At 42.5% G+C, this 12,750-nt stretch overlaps 1 protein-coding gene across 7 annotated transcripts in view; it reads left to right on the forward strand.

Annotated features, from left to right (window-relative positions):
* erbb4b (erb-b2 receptor tyrosine kinase 4b) overlaps positions 1-12,750 on the forward strand; it is a 741,684-nt gene that overhangs the window by 655,913 nt on the left and 73,021 nt on the right. For all 7 annotated transcript variants that reach the window (XM_078403687.1, XM_078403689.1, XM_078403688.1 and 4 more), the window contains exons 21-23: positions 4,386-4,541; positions 9,561-9,636; positions 9,786-9,932. In XM_078403687.1, the coding sequence (XP_078259813.1) occupies positions 4,386-4,541; positions 9,561-9,636; positions 9,786-9,932 (379 nt within the window). The remainder of the gene's footprint in view (positions 1-4,385; positions 4,542-9,560; positions 9,637-9,785; positions 9,933-12,750) is intronic.

A 12,750-nucleotide genomic window follows, 5' to 3' on the forward strand; every position in this document is an offset into this window, starting at 1 on the left:
GGTCGTTCCATCTACCCACCACCCTATATGTGAAAACGTTGCCCCTCAAATTCCTATTCAATGTTTTCCCTTACACTTTAAACCTATGTCCTCTGGTTCTTGATTCCCCTGGTCTGGCTAAAAGACTATCTATTCTCCTCGTGATTTTCTGTACCTCAATAAGATCACCCCTCCGCCTCCTGCACTTCAACGAATAGAGTCCTGGCCTGCCCAACCGCTCCCTAAAGTTCAGCCTCTTGCATCCTGGCAACTTCCTCATAAATCTTCTGTTCACTCTTGCCATTTTAATGGCATCTTTCCTATAATAGTGTGATCAAAACCTAACACAATACTAAAAGTGCAGCTTCAACAACGTCTTGTGCAACTGTAACATGATGACCTAACTTCTATACTATATTCCCAACTGGTGAAGCCCAGCATCACAAAAGCCTCTCCACCACCCTGTGTTGCCATCTTCAGGGAACCCTGTAGATGTTCTCCTTGGTCCCTCTGCTGTACAATACTCTCCAAGAGCCCACTGTTAACTATGAAAGTTCTGCCCTGATTTGACTTCCCAAAATGCAATACCTCACACTTATCTAAATTAAACTAAACTAGCCATTGCTCAGTTAGCTGATCAAGATTTCCCTGGAATTACTGATAACCATCTTAACTGTGTACAATACCATCTACTTTAGTGCCATCTGCAAACTTACTAATCATGCATCGTACATTCTAATCCCAATTGTTGATGCAGATGACAAACAGCAATGGCTCCAGCACTGATCCCTGAGGCAAATCACTGGTTATAGGCCTCCAGTCCAAAAACAACGTGCTATTTCCTACCCTTAAGCCTATTCTGCATCCAATTTGCTATCTCTCACTGGATCCCTTGCGACCTAACCTTCCTAGAGCAGCCAACCATGCTAACTCTCCTCAAAGACCTTGCTGAAATCATAAGAGGCAACATCTATGGCATTCTCCTTTTCAACCATTGGTTACCTTCAGAAAGCTTAATCAAATTTGTGAGACGATGTCCACGCACAAAACCACGCTGATTAGCTCTAATCAACCCCTTCTTTCCAAATACGTCTATAGTTTACCCCTTGAAAATAGCTCCAGTAGCTTTCCCTCCACATGTGTTAGACTTATTGGTCTGTGGTTCACAGATTTTTCTTTGCAGCCCTTCCTAAATAGAGGCATAGCATTAGACACACTCCAGTCTTCAAGCACATCATCCATTTCTAATGATGATTCTTATATCTTAGCCAGGGCTCCTGCAATTTCTTCTCTGCCTTCGCACAGTGTCCTGGATATATCTGGTCAGGCCCAGTAGATTTATTTACCTCCAGATGTTTTAGGACATCCAGCACCTCCTTAACTGCAATACAGACTGTCCTCAAGACATCGCCATTAACTTTCCCAAATTACCTAATTTTCATGCCTTTTTACCTGGTAAAAACAGAAGAAAAATATTCATTAGGGACCTTGCCCATCTCCTGCAACTCCACTCATAGATGACCACTTTGGTTTCTAAGGCTCCATTTTTTCTTTCTGGTTACCCTACCTTGATCTACTTATAAAATATGTTAGGATTCTCCTTAAACTAACCTAGCAGAGCTATCTCATGCCCCATGTTTTCCTTCTTAAGTATGTTCCTCAATCCTCTCTTTGCCTCCAGGGATAACTTGATCCCAACTGCCTATACCTCACCCATTGCTCCTTCTTGTTTCTGACTAAAACCTCAACTTCTCTCATTATCCAAAGTTCCTTACAACTATCTTCCTTTTACTCTAACAGGGAGATGCATACCTTGAACTCTCACTCTCACACTTTTAAATGCATCCCACTTTCAAGATGTCCCTTTGCCTGCAAACACTCTACTCCGATCAACTTTTGCAAACTTTAACAAGTCGTCATGGCTTTGTGCTGTCATGGGCCAGGAATTCCCGGGAGTCAGGGGGGAGTCTTGCATTATCTCATGGAGGTTTTGTGCGCGTCCTTGAATTATTTCCTCTGCCAAACTCACAATCTCTTCAGCTAAGCAACTACAAGAGCATCCCCAACCTCAGTGCTGTCGGGGACCAGGACACTAGGGGGAAGGGCAAAGCTGAGGTATTTGCAGCTACTCTTCACCAGAAAGATGTCTTCCCCCTCAGCTCATGGTTTTTGGAGGCTAGAGCCACTTGGTATTGGATTCCATATGCAATGGGTAACTGATTCAATACCTTTCAACAAAGGCTTTTATCCAAGATAGTTTTCTGTCCTGATATTAGCTGATTCTGTCTGGTGTTATACTAATGAATTCTGCTATCCTACAGAAAAAAAATGTTATCTGTGCCTTCTTCTTGTGAAAACGATTTTACAATTTCTAGTCTGGTATATGGGTTTGTTTATCCCCATACCTTCCATGTATGGAATCACAATTTTATTTATATAATTAGCTGCCCCATTCTGTTCTTCTTTCAAAACATAGTTCTTGATCTTCAAGATGCAAATATATAGTTGTCTGTCACATCGACCCAATAGCAGCAGAATGATATCTTACATAACCAGAGAGAGTTAGCCCCATTCCTGTATGTGGCTGTGGTCTGGTTTTGGCTCTTTTCTCCAGTTTCTCATGGCAAAGCTCCCAGACAAATGGCTGTCAGGATTCTGCTGAGGGAGCCGAGAGAATTGGGAAGCTGCCTTCAACAGCCTGTTGGTCTCTTGGGAGAGAAATGTTTCTATTTGCATTTTCTGGGCTACTGGAGCTGAGCTTTGAAACAGGGAGGACCTACAATCACAGATGGAGCCTGAGATGTGGCGTGATGCCCCTCATCTTTATCTGACAGCTTAGCTCTTGCGTGCAACAATTTATTCTGCAGGGTTTCAGTTGTGGACACTGTGAGAGAGTAGAAAAGTATGAAGTTCACCTGATGCAATGTGTCACTTCCATGTGAAAGTACCCTATCTTTAATGAAAGTGAACCCCATCTTCCAACTCCCGAACATCTATGGAGAGAGAAATAGAGTTCATGCTTCAGGTTGATAAGGATCTGACAAAAGTTGGTGACTTGAAATGTTAACTCTGTTTCTCTTTCTGGAGATGCTTCCCCTTCTTATGCTTAAGGTTATGTCCTTTCATCCAGACTCCCCCATCAAAGGGCACTCCATTTGGTCTCCAAACCAAGCTCTCCGAGCATCGCCAGCTTGAACATGATTACAAAGAGCTGTCCAGTAGATCAAGCCTGCCCCTGTGAGATGTGACATCCGCCCCTCCTCCTCTCCACTGGCCTCACCTTCCCCCACAACAGGCACAATGTATATCACTGAGGGGATTGAAGGATGAAGATAGGATGGATGGACTGAAGTAGTATAAACTAAAATCTGGCAGATTTATCAGTGAGTTGCTTGAGATGATTAAATAATTTTAAAGGAGAAATAAATAGGAAAACATTCCTTTGGCGAGGGAGCCCAGAGAAAAGGATGTGCATATGATGGAACAGCATTTCTAGAAAGAGAAACAGAGTTACCACTTCAAGTTAAACACTTCTGTCAGACCCTTATCCTCAACCTGAAGAGTTAATTCAATTTCTCTCCACAGATGATGCCTGACCTGCTGAGATTTACCAACATTTATTATTTATATTGCTGACATTCAGCATTTTTTGATTTTCATTTATGGTGGTGATCCGATGAGCAAGTTGAGAAACTGTCCGGGTTTATTTAATGTACCTGAAAGTAGAAGCTCGGCAATATTGCGATGTGTCAGTGTCCACTGCTCCCACCCCAAGCGTCTTTCAAATCATGCACCTTTGCCTTTAGTAAATGAGGCTGAACGTGTGCTCGGTTTCTCTTCATCTTCCATATGTCGCTTCTTTCATTACTTTCTCTGACCTGGAGCATTTGCCATTGTAAACGTGAGGATGATCGTCTTATCCATTGAAGGGCTGGAGATACTTGTGTAGGGGAGGTGGGAGAGCAGAAGAGAGTGATGATCACGAGCTGCACGTGGTATTAAATGTCTAAAAAAGAACAATGTCTGCATCCTTCCTTCGTTACATGCCAGTGTACGTACACAAATGATGAGAAAGAAATTCTTGCACAGATGCAAAATGCTATTCTAATTTCAATATTAGCTTGACGGAAATTAAAAATTGCACGTCTTGTGTTGTTGAAGCTTTTGACAGCCGCCAACTTGGCACCAGGTGGGCTGCTCAGCAGGGGATATTTCTGGATGGGTGCCAATCAGGACAATCTGTAAAGCACTAGAATGATCGTTGAAGCACCTGACTTGACACAAAACCTTGCTACAATGTTTTTAAGCATCAATTATTTCTATGCATTTTATACCTTCAAAATTACATTCATCTGCAGCCACGGAGGACGATCAGATTAACAGGGAGGCTAATTTGTGTCTGACAGGGGATGATGTACTTGGAGGAGAGACGCCTGGTTCATCGAGACTTGGCGGCAAGAAACGTGCTTGTGAAGTCACCGAATCACATAAAGATCACTGACTTTGGCTTGGCCAGACTGCTGGATGTGGATGAGAAAGAATACAACGCAGATGGCGGAAAGGTTGGTGAACCTGTTCATTAGTCATGTTGAATTACACAGAATGTTCGGACCAAGGAAAGTCATCCACCTCTTTGGTTCCACACAATTTTCCACCCATTCACCTCACTATTCCACATTTTTATTTCAACACATATATTTAGCTAACTTCCTCCTGTGTCATTATAAGTAAAACCTATTGCTTCTGCGTGTTGCAATAAATTCCACATTCTCACCACTCTTTATGGAAAGAATTGGATTTATTAATTACTTTATACTTATGCTAATTTGGGTTTCCCCCAAATGTGAAGCCATTTGTTCTACATCTACATAAACTTTAACTTTTTTATAGATAAGAGACCCAGACCATTCCACCTTTCCTGTCAAGTAAAACCTCTCAATTCTTACCACCTTTAAACACTCGTTGACACCTTTCCCACTGCCTTAATATTCCATTCACACATATGCCACTGTATCACACTGCTCAACAGGAGCGTCAACAAGTATCAGCATTTAATTTACTTATTTGGTATCAAACATTTATTAATGTTTCATATTCATATTTTATAATAACGTGGGAAGAGGTCATCAATGCCTATGGTTTCTGACAATATGTCATGTTTGATTGATTGAATTGATCAAAAGATACCCATGAGTCCTTGCTGACTATCTATCACCTATTCACATTAGTTCTATGCTATACCATTTTGCATTAACTCCCAATTCACTCAAGACAATTTACAGAGGCCAATTAACCTACAAACCCACACATCATAGGGATGTAGAGGAAACCAGAGTACCTGGAGGAAACCCATGCAATCACAGGGAGACTGCAAACTCCACACAGACAGCACCCAAGGTCAGGATCAAACCCAGATCTCCAGGTACTAATAGAAAATAGGCCCCTTCGAATGCCACATCCTAAATAAGCAGTTTAATTGACTGTAAATTCCCCCTAGTGTGTCAGTAAGTTGTAAATTCGGGGAGAAGTTGATGGGCAAATTTGGGTGCTTGATGGTTAGTACAGTCTTGATGGGCTAGAAGGCCTGTTTCCATGCTGGATGGCACTGTGGCTCTGTAATAATAGTTTTTCTTCACATTTTCTGTCTTAAAACATGTGAGATAACTGTACCTCACTGAATCTGGCCTCCTCCTCATCCTCAGCTACATGTACCTCTTTGAATCTGGCTTTTTATCCATGCCTCACTTACATTAACCCACTTCAGACTGTCATGCCCACCTATCTAGAACCTAATCTCTGGAACTTGATTCCAAAACTCTAAACCCCTCTACCTGCCTCTCCTTCAAAGGTGTTAGTCTACACTCAACCATTTTCTTCCTTTGTCTCAATATCTTATTCTCTGGTAGATATCTCGTGTCTGAGTATGTGCTTTAGACTGCTAAGAGGATATGTGTTTGTAGTAGCAGGGACGGAGAAAGAAAGTAAGTTTACATTTATAAAGTCGCTATTTAAATGCAAATTGCTGGTTTCCCTCTTTCGTCCCAGTTCTCAGAAGCACAAATTTCTTCCAGGCACTCAGACTACCCCTATAAGATTATCCCAGGCAGCATTCCCTGATAATCCCTCCTTCCTTGCAATGGTTGCCAGTGTCTCTTGTTTTGTATTCTTTCAGAAATAAAGTCATCAAGATATGTCTGATTAGACGCATGTGTTTTCTCACTGACATCATGAATATTTGAAGAATCTTCTGGAATATCTTCCCTTATTACTTCAGTGATCATCTCCTTAATCAATATTGATAAGCCCCTGCCTCTTTTACTTCCACCCACATGAAACCTCAATTTTCTATATCCCGCAACAATGAGTTGCCAGACCTGCCATTCTATCAACCATGGCTAGGTTTATTTCCCATGGAGCAAAGGATGCTGAAGGGAACTGAGTTGAGGTAGGCACAATTATGAAGGTATAAGCAGGGTGGATAGTAGGAAACACTTTCCACAACAGAGGTGTCAAAAACTAGAGGGCATAGGTTTAGAATTAACAGGACAAGGCTGAGAAAGAATGGTTGGACTATGGAGCACACTGCATGATCGGGTTTTGGAGGTAGGTGGTCCCACAACATTTAGTTTAGTTTAGAGATACAGCGCTGAAACAGGCCCTTCGGCCCACTGAGACCACACTGACCAGCGATCCCCGCACATTAACACTACCCTACACACACTAGGGACAATTTTACATTTATACCAAGCCAATGAACCTACAAACCTGTACATTTTTGGAGTGTGGGAGGAAGCCGAAGATCTCTGAGAAACCCCAAGCAGGTCACGGGGAGAACGTACAAACTCCGGACAGACAGCACCCATAGTCAGGATCGAAACCGGGTCTCTGACGCTGTAAGGCAGTAGCTCTACTGCTACGCCACCGTGCCGCCCTTTTAAGAAATTTAAGAAATATCTGGGCGAGCACTTGAATTCTCAAGACAGAAGGCTATGGACCAAGTGTTGATTAATGGGGCAAGTGTAGCTAGGTAACCGATTGTCAGCATGGACAGAGTGGTCCGGAGGCATGTGTTTATGTTGTGTGAACCTATGACTAAAATTGTTTACTATTTCATAACCAATAAGTCATACTTTCCAATGTTTTAGGCTATTGTGCCACTTCAGCTACAGATAGCAGTTATGAAGTCCTTAAGATTTACTCTTGTAGATTATCTCAGCTGAGATGACAGCTGTGATACAGTCCCTGGCATCCATTATTCTTTAAAGGAAAGATCACATTTAAATTTACTGTCATTTCTGGAGGAAGCATTATGTGTTGAAGCGTATGTAATATATAATTATGTGCCTGTGTGTGCATATCAATCATTTTCAGCAGAGAAATGAATCAAAATCTTTGTGCCAACTTTATTCTTTGGTCATTCTCTCCAGGCGGTCCAAGAACTGATTGGAGAAATGATTCAGAACATGGCCAAAAATGCAGCTAGTGATTACATGCAGTATTTGAAGCAGCTTTGTGATACCTTGCTAGACTACCAAACAAAATGCCATTGTGTGACTGAAATCACTGCTGCCAATGCCATTGTAATATTCTGCCTTTTTACCAATTAAATATAATGATCATGGGCATTTGGCATATTTGGTCAACTGAGGTAAATATAAAAATTCTTAGGGAGTTTTGAGCGAACCTTTTCATCGATGCACGAAGGGCATTAAATAAACATATCAAGGAGAAAGTGATGGATGGGATAATGGATAGGATGGAGCTGAAATAGGATAGGAGGTTGAATGAGTGGATAAGCAACAGTGTGGACCAGCTAGATTGAATGATGTCACTATGCCATACAGATAGCTTAAATGTTGTACTCTGACTCAGCTGCTTGCAATGTGCCTTGATTCCCAGTTGTCCATGTAATAGACTAAGTCATTATTTATGTTAGATAGGGGCTTGGACTTCCCACAACTAATAAAAAAACATGGACACCTGCGTGTGTGCAGGCAATGACAGGAAGGCTGCAATGTGATGTGGACAACCCCTCCACATATCATTGGATACGACAATTTCCCTGTTTCAGTTTCAGTTTGCATGTAAATCTACCTGCGTTCCTGAGCCCCCACTCTCTTCCCAAGCCAGTGAAATGCTGATTGATGGTGGGAAGAATAAGAAAAAGCAACTGGAAGAGTTCTTCTCTGGACTGCTCTTTCACCACAAAGACATTGCTGTGTCTACAGCAAGCTTCAGTGCTTCCCTCAGCACCTCTCAAGGTGTCAGTCAACCTCATTCATTTGTGAACATCTCCTTACACTGGAAGTCTGACAGGTTTTAGGCTAGTGTGCCTCCTACCTACTTGATGATCTTCTAACTACACTTTTATTTGTCTCTATATGTGTGCTTGCCAGCTCAGGGAACAGTCCATAAATCCCAGGGGCCTCTCAGGATGAACCCCGGCAAAGAGCCCCTCTCCAGACCGTCTAAGCAAATATGCAGCCACCTCAGTCCTTGTTGGGATTAAGGCAGCAACTGTGCATGAAGGATCTGATAAGGGGGTCCTCTCTCACCACCAGCCAAATAAAGTCGGTGCTTGGTTGAGAGTTCTGGTGATTCAGGGTGTTCTTGTTTATTTTTCAAAAGTATACTTTATTTCAGATGGAATACATACAGGACATTCAATGCAATGTAATCAGTACATGTCTTTCATTGCATTCGTTATGCCCTCCAGCCAATACTTTCTATTTACAATACCACACATATCTTTTTAAACAATGACATTTATTTTTAAACAATACATCCATGAAGTGCTTGAGAGACTGTTACTTTTCTACACAGGACAGATAGTACGGCAAGATCTAATGATATGGCAGCATTGCCAGGCCCATCCTTCCCACCACCGGGGACAGGTAGAACCTGCATGTGTTGTGACACTTGGTGTTTGCCCATTTAGGTTCGACACACAGTTTGATGCAGCCACAAGCAAAAGTAGAAATCAGGATAAGGGCTATGTAGGTTGTGTTTTATTCCCTTTCTCTGGAGACGTGTACATCGCCTCCTGCAAAACATATTCCATCTTAGATCCCCGGATGAAACGGAAGATTGGTCAGGTGACTGCCATGCGGAGGAGCAAGGTACAGCCACACCAGCCCCACCAGCCCCACATACAGCAACACCTTGAGCATCTTGCACCTGCAGACCAGGTTCCTTCCCAGTTATCAAGAGGGACTCACTCCCACAGTCTCAGTTTCTGTTTGGCTTTTGGCTATCTGCTCCAGCCAATTTATTGCCACATGCCCCATCTCGTCTGCACGAGATTCTCAGTACCTTCTGTCAGAACTCAAATACAATAGGTAGAGCAAAGGAGATGATAGAGTGCAGAATATAGTTCTTAGCATTGTAGCCCATCAGTTCCAGAGACAAAGTCCAATCTCCACAATGAGGTAAAGGTGAATCGAATAGTTCCCTAGCTAATGAAGGACTGTTCAGAAGCCTGATAACAAAGGGGAAAAAGCTGTTCCAGGAATGGATAGTGTCTGCATTATTTATAATAACACATGAGAATTCTGATAATATTTTTCCCAATGTCCTTGCAGATGCCGATTAAATGGATGGCCTTGGAGTGTATTCACTACCGGAAGTTTACCCATCAAAGTGACGTGTGGAGCTATGGTATGTTCCGCTGCACACATGAAGCTGGAATTGACATGAAGCACTGCACCCTTTATCCAATGTTCAGACTTAAACTGACTCTCCTGCAGATGTTCAATACTTCAGATATTGCAAGGATACTGAATGGATTTTGCTTTTATTTCCAACAGGTGTCACTATCTGGGAGTTGATGACATTTGGTGGGAAACCATATGATGGAATCCCGGCTCGTGAAATACCGGACATACTGGAGAAAGGAGAACGCCTTTCCCAGCCTCCAATCTGCACCATTGATGTCTACATGGTGATGGTAAAATGTAAGCAGCCCTCATTACTACAGCATGGTTCCTTAAAACATGTTCAAACACACAGTCGGGCTGCGGCTGAATAGAGTAGAAGACAAAGACTACAGTTGAAGTGCAAAGTCTCCCAGAGATTGAAGTGTCTCTTGTTCTGTGGGCGGTGACAGCTGTCATTGGTCACAGAGGGATTTAGTCTTCAGAATTGACTCCTCCACTTTTCTACTCCAGATCAAATTCGGTCTGCAGACTGTGTGTGTGGTAACAAAAGCACCATTGTTATGGGTTTTCTACCACAACCCCACACTATTCTGGCATAAGAATGATAGCTTGTTTTACAACAACCTCACAACATAACACTCACTTCCACCCTCTTCACTGTGTGTAAATATTCACAGTAATTTTCTCTAAAGTTAGCTCATTCCTCTGTTGATCCTTGTTTTAAAGAGGCATTTATTTTTTTCAAACTTCTAACCAACTAATTATTTTCCTAAAGCTCTTCCTATCTTTCATCCACTGAAGAAAATAACATTAATTTATTTTACAATCTTCTTCCAGAAATCACTTCTCCTACTTCTTACTTTTCTCTCCCCACCCTTTATGTTCCTGGATATCAGGGCTCCTTGGTGAACAGACTGAATGATAAACTTGTTTAAGCCCTTTTCCAATGATAATGTTTCTTAGATTTGTTCTCCAGAGGTTGACCCTTCCACCACATATATCACCAGGCTACCTCCTACGAGAGTGATCCCAGGAATGATTGTGTTAACATATTATAAGCGTTTGACAGCACTGGGCCTCCACTCACTGGAGTTTAGAAGAATGAGGGGGGACCTCATTGAACCTTACCAAATGGTGAAAGGCCTGGATAGAGTGATGTGGAGAGGATGTTTCCACTAGTGGTAGAGTCAAGGACCAGATGGTACAGCCATAGAATAAAAGGACATACCTTTATAAGGAGATAAGAAGACATTTCTTTAATCAGAGGATGGTGAATCTGTGGAATTCATTGCCACAGACGGCTGTGGACGCCAAGTCAGTGGATATTTTAAAGGCAGAGATTGACAGATTCTTGATTAATAAGCGTGTCAGAGATTATGGGGTGAAGGCAGAACAGGGTTGAGAGGGAAAGATAGATCAGCCATATTGAATGGTGGAGTAGACTCGATGGGCTGAAGGGCCATATTCTGCTCCTAAAACTTATGAACATGAATTTATGAACTACCACTTTCTGCAACCCTGCAGCCATCCAGAATTGTTAAGGCAATGTCCCAACAAGCACAGTCCCATTCTCCATCACTTCTGTATCTCATTCCCAACCAAAGCACTTAAAATCCTCATCCTTGTCTCCAAACCACCTTGTCAGGAATATTGAATCCACTTGTCACATTAGGATGGAGTATGCTCAGGTGGGCAGTGAAAGCAATGGTCAGTCTAGCAAAGAAAACTAACAATCAACAGTTTAAACATGATGGGCCAGAAACAAGAAACAAAATGCAAGGAAATTAAAAGCTATAAATGGTGAGTGAATGTCAATTGTTAAAATTCAGATCATGGGGCTACATTATTCTCAGAAACCCCTGCTCTTTATTCTGCAGTTGTAATTTTATTGAAGTTTATAGTAGCTTTTGCCATCTCCTTTTGCTACTTGCCCTTTACTTCCTGATATGAAGAATGCATTTTATTGCCTTTCCTTCAGTGTGCTGTGCTTGCACACTTCATATTCATGCCAGCACTCAGGCAAAATATTATAATTTAAATTATCTCTTTTATAATTGAAAGCTTTATTCTGCCCTGCAGTCTCTGCAAAATTATTTATTTTCACGATCCAGCAAAGGAGCTGCCTACTTGACTAATGTCCTGCTCTTCCCAAGCTGATCTCAAGATATTTCAGATGCTTCTCAAAAGATGATGAATAAAAGATGGCAGTGTCTGTAAAAGCACTGATGACATACCATACTCACACGCACTGGTCACAACCCTGGCTCACACATACCACGATGTACTGGCACACTGACCACAGCCAGTACTTACACATACCACACTCACACGGTCTGCATGTTTTATGGTGCTTTATTTCATTGTGCAGTCCACACGTAACAATAAAGCACCATAATGCATACTCACACACACCAAAATCTGTGCTCACACACATACCAAGGTCTGTACTCACACACTGTCAACAGTCTGTACTCACACACTGACCACAACCTGTACTCACACATACCACACTCAGATACTGACACAGCCTGTACTCACACACTGAGTGCAGCCTGAACTCACACACACACTGTCAACAGCCTGTACTCACACACTGTCAACAGCCTGTACTCACACACACCACACTCAGATACTGACACAGACTGTACTCACACACTGACCACAACCTGTACTCACACACTGACCACAGCCTGTACTCACACTGACCACAGACTGTACTCACACACTGACCACAACCTGTACTCACACACTGACCACAACCTGTACTCACACACACCACACTCAGATACTGACACAGCCTGTACTCACACACTGACCACAGCCTGTACTCACACATTGACCACAACCTGTACTCACACACTGACCACAGCCTGTACTCACACACTGACCACAGACTGTACTCACACACATACCGCAACCTGTACTCACACATGTACAGCAGCCTGTACTCACAGATGTACCGCAGCCTGTACTCACAAATGTACTGCAGACTGTACTCACACACTGACCACAACCTGTACTCACACATGTACAGCAGCCTGTACTCACACATGTACCGCAGCCTGTACTCACAAATGTACTGCAGACTGTACTCACACACTGACCACAACCTGTA

The sequence above is a fragment of the Rhinoraja longicauda genome, chromosome 8 (genome assembly GCF_053455715.1).
Source record: "Rhinoraja longicauda isolate Sanriku21f chromosome 8, sRhiLon1.1, whole genome shotgun sequence".
In the NCBI taxonomy this organism is placed as follows: Eukaryota; Metazoa; Chordata; class Chondrichthyes; order Rajiformes; family Arhynchobatidae; genus Rhinoraja; species Rhinoraja longicauda.